The 25527-nt window shown below is 42.8% G+C and overlaps 1 protein-coding gene across 1 annotated transcript in view; it reads left to right on the top strand.

Annotated features, from left to right (window-relative positions):
- Positions 1-24716, top strand: part of TMEM161B (transmembrane protein 161B) — a 34916-nt gene extending 10200 nt beyond the window's left edge. The window contains exons 2-9 of the mRNA XM_015418715.1: positions 3605-3708; positions 5618-5701; positions 7389-7486; positions 8713-8869; positions 12267-12418; positions 12898-12958; positions 14841-14981; positions 24599-24716. Coding sequence (XP_015274201.1) covers positions 3605-3708; positions 5618-5701; positions 7389-7486; positions 8713-8869; positions 12267-12418; positions 12898-12958; positions 14841-14981; positions 24599-24716 — 915 coding nt within the window. The remainder of the gene's footprint in view (positions 1-3604; positions 3709-5617; positions 5702-7388; positions 7487-8712; positions 8870-12266; positions 12419-12897; positions 12959-14840; positions 14982-24598) is intronic.
- Positions 24717-25527: the final 811 nt, after the last annotated feature.

Below are 25527 nucleotides of genomic sequence, written 5' to 3'. Positions count from 1 at the left end.
TAGCAGCTGCCTAACTGGTTGGCATTATTGAGGAAGTAAAAAATGACTAATTCTCCTTGATTGTTGAGGCTTGGGGTACTACAATTCTGAGTGCCCTTCTTCAAGAAATTAAAAAAGGAGATAAAGAATGATTAGATTATCTCTGTAAGAGGATAAAAGTTTAGGGGTAAGCTATATGATACTATGGGAGTCTCATATGCAGTTCTCTTTTATGGTCTTAAAGATCTGCTAATTCTGTGAGAGAAGAGAAAGCTGACTTGCATTTGTCATGTAGTTGCCTAGCACCTACAGCTCATCAGGTCTGATTAGTGACTGCATGCATGGTTCTGTCTGTCCTTCCTTTGGCCTAACAGCTACTGACTCCAAGATAAAAGAGTGACTTGGTGGCTTCTCTAAGCTGAGAGAAGGAAAGCGGTGGTAGTGTCAAACAGAGAGGTAGTTCTTTATATTCCTTGGCTCAAATACCACAAAACTAGCCATATTAGTGCAATATTTTTTTGATCAGTGTTTTTTGGTTTGGGTCTGTTGGACTCCCAAAAAATTCAGAATTTCAAAGAAAGGGGGGAGGGGATCCCAATACTGGTATGTTATTTAGATCTGGGATTTTTCAGTAATTGCAATTTTTTTCAGGTCCAATAGACTTGTAAAGAAAAATACCTATTTTTAAAAATCCAGCCTGATTCTGGGGCTGGCTTGGGTTCTCCTGCAGCCCAGTTAAACAAGGCTGCAGGAGAAGCCAGCAAAAAGCTGAGCTGGTGGGGAACAATCTGCTCCCTGTGGGCACAGCCAATCCTGACTGGGCTTGCTTCTCCTGCAGTCCGATTTTCATGTGCTCCATGTGGCACAGGAGATCCTGAGACTGGCTTGGCTTCTGCAGCCCAGTTTAAACCAAGCTGCAGGAGAAGCCAGTGCAAAGCCCAGTCTGCAGGGAGCACTCTGCTCCCAGCGGCATAGCATATCCTGGGACTGGCTTCTTCTGCAGCCCGATCTAAACCTGACTGCATGAGCCCAAAACTGTGTCCGTGGAAACAGTCTGCTCCGCACTGGCGAAGCTGATCCTTGGACTGTCTTGTGCAGTCCCTTTGAACTTTAAAGGGACTGCATTAGAAGCCTGAGAAACAATATGTTCCTGCCTCTCTGTTGTTTTTGGATCTACCTGATAATTCCCAAGTATATCTGGGATTTTCTCTGGGAAAACCCAGATACATTTGGGATGTGGAAATTTACCTGGAAAATACTGGTAAGGTATTTTTTGGGTGGATTTTCAGCTCGGGTAGATCTGAATGCGCACACCCCTACATATTAGCACCATGCATCTCTACAGCTCTTTTAATGTAGTAAGAAATATGTTTATAGCTTTGTAGCTAAATAATAACTTCCAGGAAAGGAGCTGTACAATCTGTTTCTGGATTGCTTTGAAGAAGTAGAGTTGAAATGTCTAGAAAGGTATTTCCTCAGAATGCACCAGTAAGGATGAGTCACACGTTTGAAAGTGGTTTTTTAATTAGGTCAAGGGGAGAGACTCTTACTGGCTTTGCATACGCATGTGTGGGGAAAAGACTTCCAACCTAGCTTTCGTCCTAAACTGTTTCCTCCAAATATTCAGAAATTGTGGCGTGTACTGTGAAGCCATTTCTAAAGTATTTGAATTGGCTCCATGACGAACATGCACTTCTGTTCTTTTTGTCGTTGTTCTCTTGCTGGCCCATGTCACTTGGTCAACTTCGTTGAATATTCCTTTGTAGTAGATTAAACTGGAAAGTAATAGAATTCTTTAATTTTCTCTAATAGTAGTATCGCCCAGTTTAGGAACAGGCTAGTATGAGTTTCTTTCTGGAGGAAGTTATTTTAAATATAACTTGAAACACAGGTGTGTTTTGTGTGTGTGTTTATGTGTTTTAAGTTGCTTTACTTAAACTGGTGTGACTATAGTTTCTAAACTTTCCTGGGCTGCAGACTGTAGGTATCCCACTCAGTGTTAGAGATGTTGGTCTCCCTGGCTGCCTCATACAATGTGAAGTGGCCAGAGTAGGAACAATAGTTATTCCATAAATACTGGTAAATGTTTGTAATATTTCTTGTTGAAATATATACTCATTCTTAGTTGACTAAACTGATACTTCCCTGACCTGGATAACCCAGGCTGGCCCAATATCACCAGTTCTTGAAAGCTAAGCATTGTTGGCCTTGATTAGTATTTGGATGGGAGACCACCAAGGAAGTCCAGGGTTGTGATGCAGAGGCAGAAGATGGCAAATCACCTCTAAATGTCTCTTCCATTATTCCCAATCTCTATGTTGTCGTTCAGGCATTCACACGTTGTTGCTGCCTCCAAAGCTTTTTAAAGCAATAACAGGAATGTGGGGTGAATTGAAGTACATAGCTCACAATGGACAGCCTCCCCACAAAAAAAAGAGATAGCTCTACTAAATAGTTAAAAAGTGTTAATTCTCGAAGTCATAGGTAGAAGCAATGGCTTGGATCCCACCAAAAATTTCCTTAAACAGAAGGATTTCTGTCAGTTGAGTGCAGTTTGCTTGTGTCTTCCCTGCTGCTGCAGTGCAAAATGCCTTCTGTAGTGCTGATCCTGGTGGATGGACAACTGCAAGAACCACGGGGGTGGGGGGGGGTGGAGGTATGCAGCAAGTAGAAAGAATCAGTTGACATTTTCTCATTTTCCCTCCAAAAGTTTTTTATCCAAGAACTATTCTAATAGTCATTCAATAATGTTAAAAATAGACATGGACATCCCAACCCCATTAATGCCTTATTCATAAATTGCCATAATCCTCAAGCAACGTTTTAACCTTTAGCATGAGGTATTCTGTGTTGGAAATTGTTATGAATTATTGGTTGCATTAGATGCTGCAAATGTTCTCATACATCTGTTCTTGTTCTTGATGTGATTGTCCTAGTTAAAATTATCATGTGGTTCCAAATGCCCACACAGTGAAGCAAAGTAAAAAGTATGGAGCTGCTTCATTTAACACCAGCAGCCTAAGTATACTGGTATTTGTCATGGTAAGCATATAAAGTGTATGTCTCCAACACAATGGACATCTTCTGTGAAGCCATTGCTTCCCAGCACATGTTCCCTGAAGTTCCCTGAATGTTTAGCAGCATGTGTCAAACACAGAATTTGCCACATCAAATGCTGGTTGGTGTACCACGTCATATAAAGCAGCTCTAAGACACCTGTGATGTGATTTTTTTTTAAAGTTAAAAAGGATAGTTGGAACAAACCTAAGCATAATTCTGAATGGCTAATTGGCCCAAAGTTATCCAGCTGGCGAGTCATTCCCTTGGTAGGGCTTTGAACCACAACTTTTCAGGTAAAACTCAGTATTTTTCCCATTGTGGTATGCTGAATATCAAGTATATTAGATAACGGCAAAACTTACTTTTAGAATTGTGTTTAAGATAGAAGATAAGTGTGTGCATTTGTATTTCTAGACAGCTGCATTTTTATGTAAGACTAATGGTTAAGTTCAAACAGTTGGACAAAATAAAGTGTAGCACATGGATCTTTATCTGTGAAAAGTAGGTTTCAAAATAGGAAAGTTTGCTCCTGAGCTCTAACATGCATTGGCTTATTCTTCCACAGGGTGTGATAGGTGTGCAGCTGGTGGTTACCATGGTGATGGCTAGTATTATACAGAAGATCATACCTCACTACTCTCTTGCAAGGTGGCTTCTCTGTAGTGGCAGGTAAGATAAGGGAAGCTAATCATATATCTGACAAAGTGGGCTCTAGCCCCTGAAAGCTTTTGCCGTTATACATTTAATAGTATGTAAGCTACCATACGACTCCTTTTTGTAATTGTCCTGTTGTTCAGTGGGTTTCATTTTCAAACAGACTGTAGTAAAGCACAGATTTGGAAAGTTTGATTCTCAGTAGAATACTTGCTTTCAGTTTTTCGGAGTCTTGTGTAGAGATTGCCACTGCATTGTAACATTAGATTATATTGAGAAATACATGGTATGCTATTACGTATCCTGTTTATGGACTTGACAGGTGCAATGTTCTTTTTGAAGAAATTAATGTGTCTGTTCATTATGTTTCTCTTTTCTCTTTGTTATATAAAGAATATTATAACAGTTCCTATAATAATAAAAGGAGTACCTCCTGTAGATGGAAATCAGAATTGAAATTAAAGGAAGAAGCGAGAGCTTGTATAGAAAACATACAGTTATTAATGACAACCATACTATTTGTGGCAAATCCTTAGTCTTTTTAAGATCACATTAAAGATCAGTCAAATTATCATTATCCCTCAGTTATTTTTAGCAGGTACAATTTTGTGTGCATGCTCTTCATAAAGAGTTCAGGATTGTTATAAATTTCCATTTTGTTCTAGTGAGTATCTTGATCATATGCAAATCAGAAAGAGTGATGTCCTAGACCTTCAAATGTGGAAACTGGTCTGTTGATATCAGCGCACTGAACCTCCACAAAGAGAGAATTAATATTTATATTTCCCCCCCTAATTTTAAATAGATTAAAGCTACTCATTAAACAATCACACTTGGTTATGGCTGTGAAATATGTTCAGCTCAGGTATTCAGCTGGTTAGTTTTACTAACTAATGATTTTCCCATTCATCTTAAAATGTTTCTGTCCCAGTAGCAGTCTGAATTGATGGGTGATTCTGAGACATCTGAGCCAGGTGGCGGGTTGGGAAATACAGAGGTGGGTTCTGAATCTGGTACTCATCAACTGCTGCTTGTCAAACCAGACAGTTGTTGAAATACTTCACTGGAGATCACCGGTGGAAGCAGGATGTAGGCAGAAGAGATGCTGCTGCAGTGGCCCTTGCTGTTTGTTAAAACACCAGCAACCTTGTCTGTCCTTTATAGGCTCCTGAGGGATTTTAGAATTGTTCATGGGTATCCTAGGGGAACATTATGGAAGTGCTCTTGCTAGTTTAGCTGCAGTAGTTGAAATCTCATACATCACCAGTGGCTGGGTGTCTTTGTGCTCTTTGCCAAAGTCCCATTTGCCTTGCCGAAAATAAACTGTGCAAATAAACATGACACATACTTTTTTAGTATAGCACACTGGTCTTGCATGTTTTATTCTGAACGGTTTGGGTTACTGAGAATGTGACCTTTTTGCTGACAGCAGTAGCTGTGTGATAGAAAAGAAATGTTGCAAAGTGTTCATTAGGCAAGCAAGTCCATTGTCAATACTGTAAATGCATCCAAAAAAAGAATGGGTAGAAGTAAACACCTTCTCCCACCCCCCAAAAAGAAATCACTGGAGTCTTTTTAAATCACTGTATGTATTTGAAATTATTTGGGAACCTTATTGGGTAAATCACAGTGCCTTTTTAAGCTGGAGTGTTAGATGCTCCTTATGTGAAATACCTTATGGGAAATATGTTGCCACTTTTTTAACATGTATGTATGAACATAATTCTGGTATTGATACTTATTTCTTATGAGTTGGGCTGTGAACTAGATGGTAATTTCTGTATGAGGAAATGTGTGACAGATAGTACATCTGCTTAAAATCAGACATTTTGCTAAGGAACAGTAAAACAGATACTTTGGTATCTAGACTGATGAATAACCTGTATTTCTGCTGGTACTTGTTCGTTCAACATCTTTCTTCCAGTTTGCGATGGTATCAGCATCCCACGGAAGAAGAATTACGCATTCTTGCAGGGAAGCAACAAAAGGGCAAAGGCAAGAAAGACAGGTACATGAAACAGCTTGGTCATTGCTATTTTGCAGCCTCATTTTCCTTTGTATAAAATGGGGTTGATTGTCTACTCTCCTAATGATCTTTCAAAAGGAATAGAAAGAGCTGTTCCTATTTTACAAATGGAAAGCTGTATGTCCATATATTTATGTGCATCCCAGGATAATCATGTATATGTGAATCCCAGTGGAATTTAAAGGGAAGTAAAAGGCAGGGAAGGGGCATCTCCCCAAGTGCTTGCCTTGTTCCTTTCACTGCTCCTGTAATAAGAGAGAGCTAGGAACATTGCTGGCCTAATTGGAAGGGAGGAAGAGGAAGAACGACACAGTTTGAATTCGCTCTGCTGTTCTGTGCCCTAAAGAGCTGGCAGTCCAGGAGGAGTAGCCATGTGTTCTCAGTGACCCACCGAAACCATGGTGTCAGGAAGTGCTGAGAGATGAAGGGACTGGTAGCTGAAGTATTAACTCTCTTACTATTAGAAAATTCCTTGAATTTTTTAATTCCGTGGAGGGCATTGGAAACCTGTTCTCCTTTCAGCAAGGAGCCTTATATCAGATACTCAGGGGTCTTCTTCTCTGTACTTTTGTGTAGCTATGACTCTGTAGATTTCTAAATCTCCTCTACAGCTAGAAGGCAAAAGAATGTAAGTGCTGGATTCTGTGGCAAGGATTCTTCTATAACTCGGTGCTCTAAGTCTTCCCACAATGAGAAATTACATTAATATCAGTAGCACAACTTAGTTGTCTTAAGAGCAGTTGTTTTATGTTAGCATTATTGACATTTCTTTTTTTGCAAGTGTTCATTTGTGACTCTGAGAGACCCTTGTTCTTTGAAATGTCTTTAAATCAGATGTTCGCTTGCACAGGAATATATGCTTTTATTTCTCAGCCATCTTTCTAGCCAAAAAAGGTTCAAAACAGTTAATATCAATTATATGGCAGTGTCATAAATTAGTAGACATGTGTTCTTCCATGACAGTCATGGGGGAAGTGGGGCTGTGTGGGGAAAGGTAGAGGATTTCGTATTCCTTTGACCTTCCTCCCTTCCACTGAAGCATTGCGGGGAGGGATTTGAACTCATTGAATATGTTTTCTGCTCACTCCCACTTCACTCAGGTGCTTGTTGTGTAGATAGATTTGAACTCAGACAGCATGCCCTCTGAGCCCAGTTCTGCCTTTTTTCTCTCTCCACCCCTTTCACTTCAGGTAGGAGAGATGTTCCCTCAGACGCAACATGCTAGGTAGTGTACAGTGAGTAAGCCTAATTTTGCCCTTTACCCCTGCCCCCATTCATTCAAAGGAGAAATTAAGGGCTTGTGCTACCCCAGGTAGGGTGGAGATCATGACTCCTTATGTTTGGTTCAGCAGCCTATACATTTAATTCCCTTGTCTCAGTTTAGGGCTAGCACTTGCAAGTTGCTTTGCACTTCCAGGGATGTCCCTCAATGGCAGAGAGAACAGTTACAGCTTTGCTTTTAGTCTCCACCTCCCCACCACACTCTGCCATGAATCTGTCTCATTCATGGTCCCACTCCCCTTGTGTTCCCACTGTTTCTTCAAGCAGAGTCCCTATTTTATTACTCAGCCTCCTCGGAGTCTGAATGTGGGTTTAAATGAAGCTGTTTTGATACATATGTGAGTATTAAGACAATATGAAACTGTTTTTGTTATGTGTACCTTTACAGGAAATATAATGGTCACATTGAAAACAAACCACTAACCATTCCTAAGGACATTGATCTTCATTTGAAAACCAAATCTGTTACTGAAATAGACACTTTAGGTAAGAGACTGTAACCACTTTAAAGTGAGAGTTGGAGAGGAGTGACAGGGAAGATGTGAAGGGTGGTAAGAGGCTAAAGGGGGTGTATGCTATACCTGTTTTCACAGCTTGAGCTGGATCTTTGGGGCGCAGATGTAATATGGTGGTAGAAACCAGTTTTGCAGAAAAACTGAATTGCCTGTAAGTTTAAGAACCACTTCCTTTTCTCCAAAATTCATGAACTTCTGGTGTCATGTGATTTGAGAGGAGGGTTAGGAGTTATAATTGAGAGCTACTGTGGGATCTGTGTCAGGAGATAGTGTTATCTTTTGTTGATTAGTTCAGGGAGGCAACTTGATGGCTCTGTCTGGCTGTGGAATCTTCGTGGATGCTTAAGAATGGGTTTGATTAACCTGAAGGGACCAACCACCTTGACTATTCTTTATTGTTTGGGATCTCATAGAGTCATGAGCTCAAGGTTCTCACATCTTCCTTGTCTCCTGAATAGATTCTGGTGGGTAGCTCTGTTAGTCTTAAGCAGAACAAAGTTTGAGTCTACTAGCACCTTTAAGACCCACAAAGTTCAATTCAAGGTGTAAGCTTTTGTGTGCATGCACACTGCTTCAGATACAATGAAATGGAAATGACCAGTCCATATGTATAGGTAGAGGGTGAGCAGTAAACTAGCATACAGCATAATGAAGATGTTTAACAGATTCAAGGGCCAAACAGGAATAACAAGGTTAGTTTATATGGTTACCACTTGTTTGGGTTTAATTCTGGGGGGAAACATTGTGAAGGAAATAAGTATATCAAAATTGGAGATTGATTGGGCAGATCCTTAATTGTGGAATGCTGAGAGTAATTAACTGCCATTATGTATATTGACAAAGTCTCAGTTAATTACTGTCAGCATGTGTGCACATGAAAGCTTCTACCTTGAATAAAACTTTGTGGATCTTAAAGGTGCCACTGGACTCAATCTTTGTTCTGTCTCCTGAATGTGAGTCAGGGAAAAGAAAACCATTTGAATTTCCTTGAAAGATTCTAATGTCACCTGGGTAGTTTTAGAGGGTAGCCATGTTGGCCTGGAGTAGAAGAGCTAGATTTGAGTCCAGAAGAACCTTAGAGACTAACAAGATTTTGGGAATATAAGCTTTTGAGAGTCAAAAATCTAAAAACTGCCTTTGCCAATGCTTATAGCTTTATATATGTCTTTGATACTGGATGAACCTTTTACCTTTCAGCATTACATTACTTTCCTGAATATCAGTGGTTGGTGGACTTCACAGTTGCAGCTACAGTAGTGTATTTGGTAACTGAGGCCTACTACAGCTGGATGAAGCCCTTGCAAGAAATGAATATTAGTATCGTCTGGTGCCTGCTTGTTCTAGCTTTTGCAATGTATCCTTTTATGCTTAACATTCCGTTAAACACCATGTGAAATATTTTACTGTTTCATGAAATTTACAGGAGTTAATTTGTTTTTCAATTCAGAATAAGTATTGCAGAAGGGTTTTATCTAAAACATGCTTCATCATTATAGTGTAATGTATTTTCCCAAAGAGAGGAATCCTTTTCTAGAAGCATAGGTAACATCCACAGTACTGCAGACTAACGCTGAGCTAATTATGGTTGCTGGACTCGAGAATAGCAGCAAAGAGGTAGCTCCAGAGAGTGCTGTCAGTTCTGCTCCTTGTGTGCTGCAGGCATTCAAGAGGTGAGATGTAGCGTACTATATGCCAACCCAAGGCTTGGTCTGTTTTGTTGACTTGTAACCTGTAAGATCCTTGAGCAGAGCTTTTTACTTCCACTGCAGGCTGTAGAGCCCCCAGGAATTCTTTGGAGGGATCAGGAGACCTTCATAGTCAGCATGAGGGCAAGGTGGGTGTCTGATGGGGGGCTGGCAAAAATTCTCCCCCTGCCCAACAAAATTTTCCATCTTCTGAAACAGATGGCAGGATAAAAGCTACCTCTGCCTCCCTAATTTTCTTATGGATCAATTTGTCTTTTAAAGTATCTCCTTATATCTTAGGGGATTCCCTATAGTCTAAAGCAGTACCCTTTATCAGACTGAATTCCTTGGTCTACCTTTTTCATTATAGCAGTGATTTGTAATGAGGAAATACCCTCATTTATAATGGCTTTTTTCTAGCTAGCTTTGATAGTCGTTGATGCTCAGAGACTGATAAATACTCCTTACAATAACAGGCAAGCACTTGATTGCTTGAATAAAAACATGTTTATTGTCTTGCAAATCAAGATCACCCCAGAGTTTTTGCAAGGTGCTGATGCTTGTTTTGAACTTCCTTATTGTTAAAGCAGGTTAAGCAAACAATGACATGATATATTGTAAAGCTCTGCCTGTTTATAAACTCAGCATCTGTCATGTACTTGGTTTAAAAGTGTAGTCCTTTACCTTAACTTAGTTATTTGCATGGCAAATGTTATGAGACACCAAATCGCAACATGCTAGAACAGAGCTTTAAAGTAGCATTTTTAAATTTTTCATTAGAATCCTAATAGAAGTGTATACTAAATAATTGGGCTGTGGTAAAATTAGGATTTCTGTCTGGAGTCGCAAGTATAGCACAGCATGCAGCAAAAGTTGGTTATGAATAGCGTATACTGAAAGCAGCACTTGTGTGCAGACAGCCATTGTAGTAGAGTACCACCAGCAGCAATCTCTGTATATAGCTCTTTTCCTTTCCTTTGTGAAAGGATCTCAGCATGTGCCAGCCTTTGCTTATCCACAGTCTTTGCTGTCAGAAGAGACTCTGCAAAATCTTCCTGCAGAATATTTTTGGGGGTTGTGTGTCAAATTGCTGATTGCTACCTCTGTCAATTGTATAGATGATCCTAAAGTACTTCGTTGTGGAAGCTTTGGATATGCATGTGCTTAAAACAAGGTATTTCCACTGTGAAGCAGTGGAACAAGGTAGACTGGCACTGAAGTACAAATATATCCAATGTTTTACTAGTGGGTATCCTCTTCTTGCAAATCTTAAATGTTCTCCTCTACTCTGAAATGGAAACAAAGATGGGAAGACAAAATGAAGAATGGCCATCCAGGATGCCATAATTACTGTTAGACAGAAGGACAGAGCTCAAAAGATGGTGGTAGCACAATCACATGTGGTGCTACCCCCCACATATTCTTTAGCTCCATACACTGACAAATCAGCACTTCAGTTCCTGCCCCTACTGTAAACTAATAATATTCAAAGAACAAACAATGTCTAGGACCCACCACAAAGTTCTCCCAGTGAATGGGAATGGGAGAGCCAGTTTGGTGTTTTGGTTAAGTGTGCGGACTCTAATCTGGGAGAACCGGGTTATTCCCCACTCCTCTACTTGCACCTGCTGATGTGACCTTGGGTCAGTCACAAGCACTGGCACAGCTGTTCCTGAAAGAGCAGTTTGTGTCAGAGTTCTCTCAGCCCCACCCACCTCACAGGGTGTCTGTTGTGGGGAGGGGAAGGGAAAGGAGTTTGTAAGCCGCTCTGAGACTCCAAGTGAAGGGCGGGGTATAAATCCAATCTCTTCTTCTTCTTCTTCATCCACAGAGAAGGTCTTCCTTGCCCTCTGCAGCCTAGAATACCCCTTCTAATAGGTCCTAGGCAAGCCCTGTTTCCTTAACTGCTCCCAATGATCAAAATGTTTGGTGACACATTGTCAGGCAGGAAGAGGCTGAAATGATCCAGAGTTCAGCCCAAGGAATCTGGTAGTGTCCCAATCAAGTTCCAGATGAGATGCATTTCATAGTTTGGTCCATAAAGGGTTTGGTGAACTGGGGGAATAGCTGCATGTTAATTCAGACCTCCTGAATTGACAGTGCAGTGAGTTGGGTGCAATTGTTAGATGTACTTGTTGGAATTTAGAGTTTGTATTAACACTCTCTGATAGTATTCTGTGGTATTGTGTTGATTAACCAAAAATAAAGCTGAAGGTCCCCATTAAATTGTCTTGGAACATTTATGCTGGTGTCATAAGACAAGGAAAATAGTCCGTATTGCCATGGCCTCAAATAACCTTTATGTACTCAGTCTCTGAAAATGAAGCTGTTGAACTCTTTAGGTTATGATAAGAAATATTGAAATCTTTAATTAGCTAATGGAATATCAAATGTGTCTGATTTCTTAAACAAGTGAATTTAACTAAAATTGAAGCTGTGGATGTCTACAGTTTATCTGACTCTTACTGAATTGCTTGTATTCATATAAAAGATTTAGCTGTCTTTCTTAAAAATGAAAGAAAAGAAACGTCTGTGGTGAGCATCGATCTATGTTACACCCAGTCTTAAGCAAGTACTTGGCAATTGGGGGGTCTCTTTGAAATTAAAGTGGTTTCCATCTGATAGCTGAAATCCAAACAACTACTCTTAGCTTGTGGCATTTTTGATCCTCAGTGTTACAAACTGTTTAAAAGTTGCAGCTGCTTTTAAGAGTAGCTTGTCACTTATCACTGCAGGAGGCAGGGAAGAGTGACTGCTGTTTATGGAACCTGAGCCCAAGGTCCCCTTCAGTGCTTAAAATCACTTGTCTTGTTCTTTGGATCCAGTCCAATGCCTTCAGATTCCTTAGTATTTAAGTATACAAATGTATTAAACAAATTTGCTCACTTGTGATTTCCTAAGTAATATACTTGACTCTCTGAACAGTGCCAACATATTGCGGTTGATTCTTAGGGCTCTACAAAATGGATCGACTCTCTGAACATGGTTTTTTCCTACAGTGCCAACATATTGAGGTTGATTCTTAGGGCTCTACAAAATGGACTTTCCTTGACTCTTCTCATGTAGCAAAGTATTGTTCTCATTGACCACACACTACTTCAAAGTAGAAGATGCTGGAGAAAGATCACTCTGTGTGACATTCGGCTTCTTTTTCTTTGTTAAAGCAATGGCAATCTTAATAGTAACAGAAAACTATTTAGAATTTGGACTCGAATCAGGTAACACAATACTTTCTTATAGCAATATTCTGATTAACTTAACAGTATATGTATGAGGAGTTGCTTCATTGTTGATGCTTTTACTGTTATTGTCTATTACTATTACTGTGGTCTCCTTTCAGCTTTTAACCTATTTTCGATTCTGAGCACTTTTCCAGTCATTGCAGTTGACTGAAGTACCTCTCTTATGGATTGGTTACTCTCTGGTTGTGTTCCAGCACTATTTAAGATCAATGAGGATTTGTTCACTGCACTTCCAATGTATATGTATTACATCATTTAAGAACTAACATAGCTGCTTCATGCTTACAGACTATACAAAGGAATATTGTCAGACCTGAACCTGTTATTAGTTGTATTGTGGCATTTTCATTACCAAATGGGAAAAGTCAGGCACCTGAAAATTACTTCTAAAACATTCTGATTGCTGGCATTTTGAAAGTCTGCATTTACCATGTGCTAAATTTTTCCACCCGCAGGCTTCTCAAATTTTTCAGAAAGTGCTGTGCAGTTTTTTGAAAAACAAGGATTAGAATCACGGTAAGTATAACCTACCAATTGCTAGACAAAAATGTGTGAGACTTAAGAGGAGATATTTTAAGACCAATGTACTCTATAATGTGTTTTTAGTTCTTTTAAGGACTTTGAATCCCTAAACTAAAGACACATGTACCAAGAGCTGCAAGTTCTTCATTTTTACTTGTTTAAAATATTTATACCCTCCCTTTTGATGTTCAACTACCTTAAAGATTTCAGTTATTTTCACTACAGTAGTTCTTGCTACAAAACCCAACAGCTTCTAAAACTATTGGAAATTGCTTTTGGAAGTGGCATAGGGTGGGGAATGAGGAGCTGGTCTTCATGCCAACTGTAGAAACCTCAGTATGCATGCATGATGGACACTGTGCTGGAACCTTAGACTACTGTGTAGGCACTTCCTGATGCCAGCCACTACTCTCTATTTTGAATTGATGGTAAACACTCTTTTGTAAACATCCGTTCCTAGGTTGGAGCTATGTTACACATTTCTTTGTAGAGAGGAAAAAATGACCAGATGTAAAAGAAGACTGGGTTCCTGTACCTGTAATAGCTATGCAGAACAGAGAATTTCAACATGAGCAACTTATTTTGCAGAGTTTTCCTAGCTGTTCAACTGTTAAAAGGTACAGAAAGCCAATCGTCCTCCTTAATCTCACTGCCCTAGTAGATAGGTCAAAGCAACTTGCAGCTTATGGTGATATTTCTTCACTGGTCCATAATCATAGCTTCTAGGTGACCACAAGTTTAATGAGCAATTTAGGGAACGAGTTGTGTATCTGTCACTGTTGCTCTGGGTTCTCTTCTGTGCTGTGATACATCCATGCCATTGATGCTGCAATGGGGACTACAGTATCGCCCCCCCCCAGTGCACAAATACACACATTCTTGCATTTGTCCACTTTTATTGTTTTGTGAACCCCCTTGCTGGACTGTAGGCCAGCTCAGCTTTGCCTCTGTTGGACAGGAGACAAGAAAGTCAAGCTACTGGAAGCAGTGGTTGGCTATCAGTTTCAGCCCAGATTTATGGACCCTGTACTTTGCTTACTTATTTATTTAGAACATTTTTATGCCACCTTTCCACCTAATCAGGTCCACTAGGTGGTGAACATAAAAACATTAAAACTTTTAAAGAACTAAAATTCAGTTAAAATATAAAATCCAATTTTAAAAAACATAAACAATACTAGAATGACCAATAACTGTTATTGGAGGTATGCCAGAAGAAACGAAATAAAAATCCTTATTTTACATTAACTACCACTTGTATTTTTTGGCTATTTTTTAATTTCATGAAGTAGAATATAGAGTTGGAAGGGACCTCCAGGGTAATCTAGTCCCAACCCCCTGCACAATGCAGGTAATTCACCAATAACCCTCCCCGCCACACACACACACACACACTCCCAGTGACCCCTGTTCTGTGCCCAGAAGATGACAAAAAAATCTCCAGGATCTCTGGTCAAATTGGCCTGGAGAACAATTGCTTCCTGACCCCAAAGTGCGATAAGCATATCCCTGGGTGTCTAAGAAAGGGCCACAAGAACTATGCATGAAGCAAACCTTCCTGTCCTCCCTCTCATGATCTGCCTAAGTTCACAGGATCAGCATTGCTGTCAGATAGCCATCTAGCCTCTGCTTAAAAACCTCCAAAGAAGGTTATGCCTGTTTTTTTTGGTTAACCCCTACAAAGTTGTTTTCCTGTATGATGCATCTGTATGGTTTCGTATTTCTGATTTTCAAGTATAATTCAGTAATAGGGTTATTCCTCAAGAGCTGAAAGGAAATGTGGCTTTGGTAGGTGTTTCTTCTCCCATTACTGTGCGAGTGGAAAGAGCAAATCATGTACCATGTCTTTAACTAATTTATGTGTGTTTCTTTCTAGGGGGCCTGTTTCTAAACTAACATTCAAGCTCTTCCTGGCTGTTCTTTGTTCTCTTATTGGTGCTTTTTTGACATTCCCTGGATTGCGACTGGCTCAGATGCATCTGGATGCTTTGAGTTTAGCACCAGAAAAAATCACTCAGTAAGCTGCACCGTATAGATTAACTTAATCACATCTTGATCTTCCAATAGTAGTCTTTTTCTATATAGAACTTCTTCCTTTTTCAGACAGACTGCTGTTTCAGGGCACTTTATGTAAAATGGAATACAATGAAAGTGCAGTAGAACCATAATTTAAAATCACTGTTAAAGCATTTTAAAAGAAGGAAATTTTTGATCAAGATGAAAGGGTAGAGTAACTGAAGAACATAAGGAGGATAAAATTATCTTTGGACCCAGAGGTGTGTGTGGGATAAACAGAAGTTAACATCTGCATCGAGTAAGACATTTGAGACATCTGTTACAGTAAACTCTTAATAGTCCACTGTCATTCGTGGAACCTCAAATAGCAGGTGGCATATGAGTACAGATAGCCACCAGGTGCCATGAATAAGTTAAAAGATCGCAGGAAAGACTAGGTTGTGGCTTCCTAAACTGTGGCAAGCAACCTTGCTGCTAGCTATGTTCTGAACAAGTGGCAAGAAGTGAAGAAACTTCTGAAAATCAAAATGAGGATGTATTTTGTTTAATGAGCTGCTCTTCAGATCTTCGACGTGGTCTCTGTGCTTCACACCCATGGGATCTAGTGCGCACGTGCTGGATCGATCGGTGCTGTAGCAAGCTCTTTTAATGGATTTTCGCGCCCAGACCCTCGGGCATGCGAAGGAACCCCACCGCGCATGCCCAGAGAGGTGGGTGTGGACATCCCGCCAGTTCCTTTCTTACCGCCGTGTTGGAAAGACCTCTTTCTTCGTCGGTCTGATCGGTTCGCTGTTCGCTTTTGCCTCACAGCTCTTAGGAATTATTTCCGTTCTTTATTTTATCTTTTTTTGTGATTTGTTCTTAAAAAAACTTTAAAAAAGCAAAACCTTTATTTTCTTCTGAGGGGAATTTACCTCAGCCCTTTGGGCCACTCCCCCACTCTCAACCGTTCCCTCCACTTCTCTTCTTATGGAGAAGTGGGGATTTTTCAGTACATGCAAACGTTGTGGTAGCAAACTTGCTCCTCCCGACCGTCATACCCTCTGCATTTTTTGCCTTGGAGAGTCTCACAACCTGGAGTCCTGTCGTCACTGCGCTCGCTTCTCTAACCAAACGAGAAAGAACCACGCTGTGCACCTTAAAGTGGCGCTCCTTGAATCAGCCCTTGCTCCTGCCTCAGCGATGGAGGAGAGACCATCTACATCGGCAGCTCCAGCATCGAGACCTGCCTCCGATGTCGACTGCCCGATACCGAAGCCCTCGACATCGAAGACACGATCGTCCACCTCCACGCCAATCAAAAAGAAGGCTAAGGCAAATACAGAGCATAAGTCCGCGAAGAAGGGCACCTCCAAGTCCCTTAAGGTGGCTGTATAGATTCTCCCTCCAAGCCTGTCCAGGAATGAGGGAGAAACCTATACTGGCTCAATACATTATACAATAACCCAGAGAGGTAGGCTCTCTGGATTTCAGAACAATAGCCACCAGATGCACATTTAATACTCAATGGTAGCGTGTAGTTAGTTAGGCTGCAAGATTTAGGCTTAGAATTCAGTTACAACAATACAGACAAGTTATAAACCAGAATAAGTTTTAGTAGAGAACAACTTATAGACTAGAAGGATTTCAAAATAACAAACCTAATAACAAACCTAAGGCAGTGTGCCTTAACTACACATTAATAAATCATAGTTACCACATGCAGGATAGCATCAGTCCAAATAATCCAGTTAGACACCAAGGGATTTGTAATAGCTGGAATTCCATCTTTGTGCAAGCATGCAGCCATGTGCTCAGCTTCACAAAGGAGTTCTTTCTCTCTCCCAGAGACAGCATGGCAGGACAGCATTTCAGGTGTCCATCAGAGATCTCACAAGCAGGAACAGAGACAGAACAGAGCTCTCTTCCAAGGGATCAGACAATTAAACCCCAATCTAGTCACAATCAGCTGTGGCCATTCAGCCAACTGCGAGTAGGAAGGGTGTGTCCAACTTTTGGGTTCTCATGGTAGCTTTGACCCCCCCGAACCCCAAACTTCATTCTGTACGTGACTGCCTGCTTGTTTGGCAGGGCCATCTAGTCTCTTCCAGCATGGAAGTGTGAAGAATGTGGGTTTATGGTATTGTAATGGGCTTCAACAGGAAATACAGCACATCAGCAAAACATTCCAGGGGAAGGCAGGGGCTTTTAGAAATCAATATTTCTATACAGCGGCGAAGAAGGGGAAGGACTGCACTGGGTGATGCCCCTATAGTGCCTCCCGCTCCAGCGGCAGTATCGATATCGGAGGCCCAAATCCCCCCACTGATACCGACTATCCATGTATTGGACTCCCCTGTCCAGCAATTGAAGCCTCCTTACTCCGACATCGAAACGGTACAGCTCCTAAGTCATCAGATGGATGCAGAGCGTTCTCCGTCTCCTCCGTCGTCGATATCGACGGTATCGGAAGCTCCCGACATCGATCCACATCGGCACCAATATACCTTGTGTGACACGCAGCGTCACCCTCCTCGTCTGCTCACTCAATCTGTCGATATCGACGACCGACATTACAGGGACAATTCACGCAGACAAGCTACTGCCTTGTCTCCTAGACGTCCAAGGTCCAGAAGCTGCTTCCCCAGAGTCTTTCTACCTCCACCCCCCCAATACTGTGGGATCAACGACAGCTAATGTACCTCTATGGGGCTTATCCACCGTCCATGCCGTGGTTGACTCCAGCGGGCTATTCTGATTGGGATCGCTACTCGACCCACTCCATTCATAGGTCGCGATCACCACACAAGTCGAGACCTTCAGCATCTCTGTCACGTCCTCCTATAGTTGATCCGTCCCACCAGACTCTGGAACCAAGTCGTCCGCTCAATCCTCCTGTCACTACAAACCCTGTCATCCAAACTAAACCAATACCTTCTCAATAGGACACTTCGGTCCACATACCACAACAAGACTCCTCTGATTTCATGGAAGAGGACTCAGATACGGAGGCTTCTGAGGCTCATACCTCTCCAGACCATGCATCTCCCAACCAAGATGTTGCGGAAGACTTACCTGTATCTCCATCGGACAACCTTACCTCCTACACTGATTTAATCAAGAGAATGGTCCACTCTTTAGGTCTCTCTGTCGTCCAGCAACACCCGCAGGTGACAGATTCTGTTTACGACATAGTTCAGCTCGATACCTCGCCCATCTTGGCATTGCCCATGTCCTCGGTACCACTGCAGGCAGCAAAATCACCATAGCTAAAGCCTTCCTCTGCTCCTGTATCCACAAGGAAATTGGATCACATGTACAGAGTCCAAGAGTCGGATGCCAAATTCCTCTTCTCTCACCCACAGCCTAATTCAATGGTGATAACTTCCTCCTCAAAATCTAAAAGAACCCATTCCACTCCTTCAGATAAGGAGGGTAAGAAATTGGATGCCTTCGGCAGGTGCTTCTACTCTACAGGAGCATTAGCAGTCAAGGCCTCTAACTACCTGACCTGTATGAACCGATATCAGTATACTCTCTGGGAAAGGTTCTCTGAACTCCTTACCCACCTCCCGGACGACAAACTTCAGGCGGCCAGAGTCATCCAAAAAGAAGGCATGGTGTTGGCAAAACAACAGCTCAACACTACCAAACATGTCCTCGAAGCATCATCACGAACGATGGCTTCTGCAATAGCTCTCAGAAGACATTCCTGGCTCCGCAACACTAACCTCCCATTAGACACTAGGTCTTATGATGGAAGACCTTCCTCTTTAATGCCACTACTGATACTACTCTGCAGGAGTTAGATAAGAGTATAAAGGCATCTCGAGCTCTAGGGGTATCTTCTTCTGCAAGACAACACTACCGTCCTCGCACCTGGTCGAGTTCCTGGCAGAGGCGTACCCCAACTCATCAATCTCCAGATACACGATAGGGACCACGAACATCCTCCGGAGGCCAAAAATCTGCCTTCCATAAACCAAAATTTGGCTCAGGACAACAAGCTTCTTGCACCAAACAGTCCAAACCCTCCATGCAGGGTTTTTGACTTCCCAGTCACCGAGTCAGCTCAAACCCGTCTGTCACCCTTCCTGCAAAATTGGCATCACATCACCTCGGATGAGTGGGTGCTGTCCATCTTGTCCCGAGGCTACAAAATTCAGTTCCAACAGAACTCCAATACTCCTGTTGTCGTCTCCACGCCCCCTTCCCCACCTCTTCTCGAGGAGGTTTCCGTCCTTCTGCAGAAGGGAGCCATCGAACAAGTACCACCACACCTCCGAGGGATGGGGTTTTATTCCCAATACTTCACAGTCCCGAAGAGAGAGGGAGGCGTTTGACCCATATTAGATCTCAGGGAACTGAATCGTTTTGTGACCCACCACCGCTTCCGCATGGTGTCCCTACAACAGATCATGCCATTGCTTCAGAGACACGTCTGCATGGCCACCCTCAACCTTTCCACATTACTATCCATCCCTTCCACCGCTAATACCTACGCTTTGCGATTGGTCAACAGCACTATTAGTATACGGCCCTTCCATTCGGCCTGGCCAGCGCCCCAAGGGTCTTCACAAAGACTATGATTGTGGTTGCAGCTTTCCTTCGTCTCAGGGGTATCTCCATCTACCCATATGGGGGGGTCAACAGTGGGAGGGCTTCTAATGTCCTGGCCCCACTGGTGGACCTCCTGATGGCACTGGTATTTCTGGCCACTGTGAGACACAGAGTGTTGGACTGGATGGGCCTTTGGCCTGATCCAACATTGGCGTCTCTTATATAGACGATTGGCTCCTGGTAGCACCTTCCAGGAATACCCTGGTCTGCAGTGTCACAGAAACTCTAACACTACTGGACAATCTCGGCCTGCTAGTCAATCGGCAAAAGTCCCAATTGTGTCCGGTCCAGCGCATACAATACATCGGCGCAATACTGGATTCTCAGACATGCAGGGCTTACCTGCCCAACGACAGGGCAACAGATATCATCTCCTTGGCCACCGTCGTCCATACCCAAACCTCTGTCACTGCCTTCCAAATGCAGAGGCGGCTTGGCCTCATGGCTGCAACTACGTCAGTTCTCGTCTTTGCAAGACTCAAAATGCACCCCTTACAACTCTGGTTCATCTGCTATTACGACCTGTCAACAAACGCACACATTATTGTCCTATCCCCTCCTCCCAGCATACAGGACTCTTTACTTTGGTGGACTGTCTCTTTGAATATCCTCCAGGGAGCGCCCTTCCACCCTCCATCGCCCGAGCTCACCATAACGATAGATGCTTCCCTGACAGGATGGGGTGCACACTCCATGGGCCTCTCGGTTGGAGACAAATGGGACGCACGGATGAGGAAGCATCACATAAACTTCCTAGAACTGCTGGCTATACGACATGCAGTAGCCAGTTTCCTACCGTTGATCAAGGGAAAATGTGTCACTGTCCTCACGGACAATACCACAGCGCTTTCCTACGTCAACAGGCAGGGAGGCACAGTGTCCCTTTGCCTATGCAACCTTGCCATCCAATTGTGGGATTTATGCATAGCCAGTGATATATTCCTTGTGTCCACTCACATTCCGGGTCACACGAACGTGCAAGCAGACCACCTAAGTCGAGCGGGACTCAACCTACAAGAGTGGGGGATGAACCCGACATACCTCCTCCCACTCTTCCACAAGTGGGGAGCTCCCCAAGTCAACGTGTTTGCCACATGAAACAACAAAAAGTGTCCTCTGTTCTGCAGTCGAGGAGGCAAAGACCCACAATCTCTGGGAGACGGCCTCCTTTGCCCTTGGTCTACAGGACTCCTTTACCTCTTCCCCCCCTTACTTCTGCTTCTCAAAGTGGTCTGCAAGGTTCTCAACGACAACGGGGACTGTATCTTAATAACCCCATGGTGGCCAAGACAACTTTGGTTTTCAACAGTCCTTGAGCTATCACAGGGAACTTACCATCAATTTCCTCCGACTCCGGACCTCCTCCTCTCCAGCTCCCCCGTCCTACATAACAACATGCCACAGCTGAAATTGACAGCATGGAGGATAATGACATTGGCTTCTCCGTCCATGTAAGGAATGTCCTGTTGAATTCCAGGAAACCCACTACGCAGAGGTCCTACGATTATAAATGGTGTAGGTTCTGCTCTTCACTTGGAGATGACGCCCCTCGAGCCACCTCTGTGGGTCTCGAACGAGTCTTCCAATTCCTCCTCACCCTAGATGACTTGGGACTTTCCCATTCATCGTTAGGAGTTTATTTGGCCGCTCTTTCGGCCTACCATGTTCCAGTTGACGGATGGACTTTGTTTTCTCATCCGATTTCTAAACGGTATTTAAAAGGTTTGTTACACCTCTACCCTCCTGTCAAGGCTCCAGTAGCTCCTTGGGACCTTCCCCTCGTTCTCCGCCAGCTTACACAAAAGCCATTTGAGCCGCTTGGAACATGCGACCTCAAACTCCTGGCATGGAAAACAGCAGTTTTAATTGCCATTACCTCGGCTAGGCGAGTGGGAGAACTGTTGGCCTTCCGCCATGATACGCCTTACCTGTCTTTTTTGCCAGATGGAGTCTGCCTCGTACCGGACATTTCCCTCCTGCCGAAGGTGATGTCAGAGTTCCACCTGCTGGCCGAGGTCTTCCTTCCTGACTTCTTCCCAAATCCAACATCAGTGGAAGACAAGCTATTACACACTTTAGATGTGAAGCAGGCTCTCCTGTTCTAGTTCAACAGAACACTCCCAACTAGTTGAGACTCACAGCTATTCTTCTCATACGCTTCTCCACGGCTGGGTACTTGCATCTGATCCATCTATGTTACCTACTCGCCAAACAGCCATTGCCTGGCCCTATCAGGGCTCATTCTACCAGGGCTGTCGCGACTTTCACTGCCTTCCTCCAGGGAGTACCACTGCCGGACATTTCCAAAGCCGCTACCTGGGCTACGCCTAACACCATCAGGCACTATGCCCTAGACGTCCGAAAGAACTCTAATACCAACATGGGACGTCGTATTCTGTCTTCGGCTACGCAGTAAAGGACTTGCCAGCACCCTCCTCCAGGTAGGCTACTGCTCGCTAATCTCCCATTGGTGTGAAGCACAGAGAACACGTCGAAGATAAACAGGTTGCTTACCAGTAGGATGTCCGCGCCCACCCCCTGGGCATGCGTGGTGGGGTTCCTGCGCATGCCTGAGGGACTGGGCGCGAAAATCCGTTAAAATGTTTGCTACAGCACCGACTGATCTAGTGCGTGCGCGCTAGATACCATGGGTGTGAATGCACAGATGACTACTCGAAGATCACCAGTTACTGGTAAGCAACCTGTTTTTCCCTGTGGTAACCTGAGCATGGAGTATGGTGGTACACTGTTATGAATTCAAATGTAGATTATGCATGTTATGAGAATAATCTTTCAACAACTCAGTTACTGGGCATGCTTATATATAGGGCATGATCAAAGATGACCTCCAAAATTTTTCCTTGGTCTGTTACTTCTACTATGGCTGCCTTTACTGTTCTCTGTCAGCTGCTCCTTTCTATCATCATTGCCCAAATATTTCAAATCAGGGAGATTTCTTTATACATGGCTGCTAAAATTTTCTGGGTAAAATGTTATACAGAGCCTGTTTCAGGGTTCTGTTTTATTTGTTTCCCTTCATGGCACAATCACCAAAAATCTGTTGTTGTGAAATACGTCTCAGTTCATGAAAACACCTAAACACCATGGATTACAGACTCCTCTTACAAGGAAGGCTTTCCTCATTAGATTGTCTGTGTTAACTGTTTAGAAACACACTTGCCACAGAATCTTTGCATATTCTGGAGGATTTCCTAGATCACGAACCAGCTCAAGGGTGAATGTTGTAGAGCCAGGGGTGTTGAACTCATTTGTTGTGAGGGCTGGATCTGACATAAATGAGACCTTGTTTGGCCGGGCCATGTGTGTCATAAAATGTACCGCCAGGTAGTGGAGATATAAACTTTATAAAGAACACAAACACAATTAAAGATTTTGTACTTAAAACATTAGCACTCTTGCAATATTTTGTCTATTTAACAATCTCTTGCTCTGAATTATTGCATCAAAATGTCTGTGCTGTAGCAATCTTGAGTATGCTGTTGTCAGGCTTCCCAGTCAAGACACTCAATAATGTTCCTTCAGAAGTTTGTTTATTGAGAGCTAGTACTCAGGACACCATGAACACTTGTGTCAGGAATGGCGGAATAATATGATTAGAACCTTCAGATATACCCCCTTCATACATGACCCCCTGAATATAGTAAAGCCAATAGGCAAGCACCTGAAGACACGGGCAAATAGGAGCAGGCAGAGTAGAGGCTTCAAGGACACTAGACCGATAACAGCGCGCAGCCTAAAAGGAAAGGGGGATGGGTGGAGGGAGACAAGGAGAGCAACCCACACATTCCAAACCATGGCAGCCTTAGCTGACAGCTGTTCAGGTGCATAAGCTGCAAACTGACTTTTGATTTATTGACATTCATTACAGAAATCTCATGCTCAGTGTTCTGAGCCTAGTACCCAGGGGGAAGCATGAAATGGCTGGGCATTGCAAGCTTTTGTACATAAGCTGCTTCATGTGCTGGTCAAGAACATAAGAAGGCATCCTGACACAGACTGAGGGCCTATGTGTTTGTCTACAAAACTATAGTCTTCCACAGAGAAATCACTACAACTTCCTACAAAGGAAATCTCTGCTGGGTGAACTTCGTTTTGGACACACACTCTCAGCCTAATCCGCCTCAGTGGCTTGTTGTTATTCCTCTTCTGAAATAGTTCACATCGCTTTCCTGTTGAGAAAGAAGGGTCATGAGGGCATGAATACAGGGAAAAGGGGGAGGGAACTCAGTTGCCCTGGCATAAAGAGCCCAACAAAACACACACTGTAGCAAGGCACACAAAAGATCATACCTTGAACAAAACTTTCTTGGTCTTAAAGGTGCCTGGTATTTCTCCCATGCAATTCAGGGAGCCCAGCAAAGCAAGCTCTCCCTCATTCCCTCCCTCCCTTCAGGGAGGAGCCTCAGCCAATGGAAGGGAAGAAAGGCTTTCCTTTGTCTCCTGCAGCCTGGCCAGGAAGCGAGCTCTGGCTGCTGCCTCCCTCCCCCTGAGAGAAGGAGGGGGAAGATCCTCAGCCAGTTCTTTACCAGGCTTGCCTATCTATCTCTCCTGTGCGATTGAGAGAGTCCAGTAAAGTAAGCTCTGACATAGTGGCAGCAGCAGAACTGAAAAATGAAGCAGGAATAAGCCAGGGCCTTGCAGGCCGAATTGGGGCCCTCTGGGGCCTGATCTGGCCTGTATGCCACAAGTTTGACACCCCTGTTATAGAGCTTTCAAAGATTGGGCAGTAGCACTTTTATGATGTGTGTGTGTTTTAAGTTCTCACTCAAGAACCACACTTTTCTCCAAGTTTCATAGGAACCCCCAAGGCAAAGTTTCATTGAAGACAGTTTAAAAACTGCTGCAACTAACTTTTTAGAATGCATTTTTTTATGTATTAGAATAGTTACGAAGTAGTTTATGCCTGTCTACTTTATTTTCAATATGTAGTTGTCCATGAACTTGGCTAATATGTTTTCTGTGAGAATAACAGGTTTTTCTTTTGTTCTTAACTTTCAGAACTCTGCTGCACATAAACTTCCTGTCACCCCTGCTTATGGTCTTATTGTGGGTTAAACCCATTACAAAGGACTATATAATGAATCCACCATTGGGAAAAGAAACTGTGCCTTTGTAAGATGCTTTTGAAAAATTTGTCATGTGAACTTATTGTGTGTCAATCTAAAAAAAATCTTGGTAGCTGTACTGACAGGGAAGTAAAGCAACCATACCCAAGATCATACTGACTGTTTTGTACAATTTGAGTCCTACTCACCTTTTAGTGCCAGAGAGTGCCACATCCATTATGGAAGCTGGTCATTAATTTTCATAGACTTCTGTCAGTAGCATTTGTAGAAGAGGGGTTTTTTTAACCTATTGTGTAATATTTTGTATATGTTATTTGACACATCCTAGAAGACAGAAAGTTAGTGTCTATGGCAATCATCCATTTACCGTATGGGCCCCTGCCATAGAGGTTAGTGTGCCCCCCCCCAGCTTTATTCTGCCTTCCTAAAACTTCATATTTAATTTTAGAACCATAAATCAGAGAGTGGGCCACTTGGTGGAAAGAACTTAATGAACAGATCTGAACTTGCTTGTCAGGCCAGTATAAGTTGTACAGTCTCTGACCATAACAACCTCTGACTTAATAACAGTGAAAGGAGTTTTTAATGGGATAATTTCAGCATGAGTACAGAATAGTTTGAAAGATTGGCTTGAGTATAGAATAGTTTGAAAGATTGGCTTGACATTTAATGGAGTTGGAATTGAACAGTAGTATAAGCCTGAAGCAGTTAAGAGACCATATGCCCTGGCTAGTACATTACATCATTTAAAAACAGTATCGACACTCTCCTGTTCCATCCCATTGCTTGCTAGCATATACGGAGTGTATCTTTCTCATTTTCTTAAAGCTGGGCAAGAAAATAACTGAAGTGACAAACTTT

The sequence above is a fragment of the Gekko japonicus genome, unplaced genomic scaffold, assembly GCF_001447785.1.
Source record: "Gekko japonicus isolate JY-2015 unplaced genomic scaffold, Gekko_japonicus_V1.1 scaffold788, whole genome shotgun sequence".
Taxonomy (NCBI): Eukaryota; Metazoa; Chordata; class Lepidosauria; order Squamata; family Gekkonidae; genus Gekko; species Gekko japonicus.
This window is presented reverse-complemented; position numbering and strand designations above follow the sequence as displayed.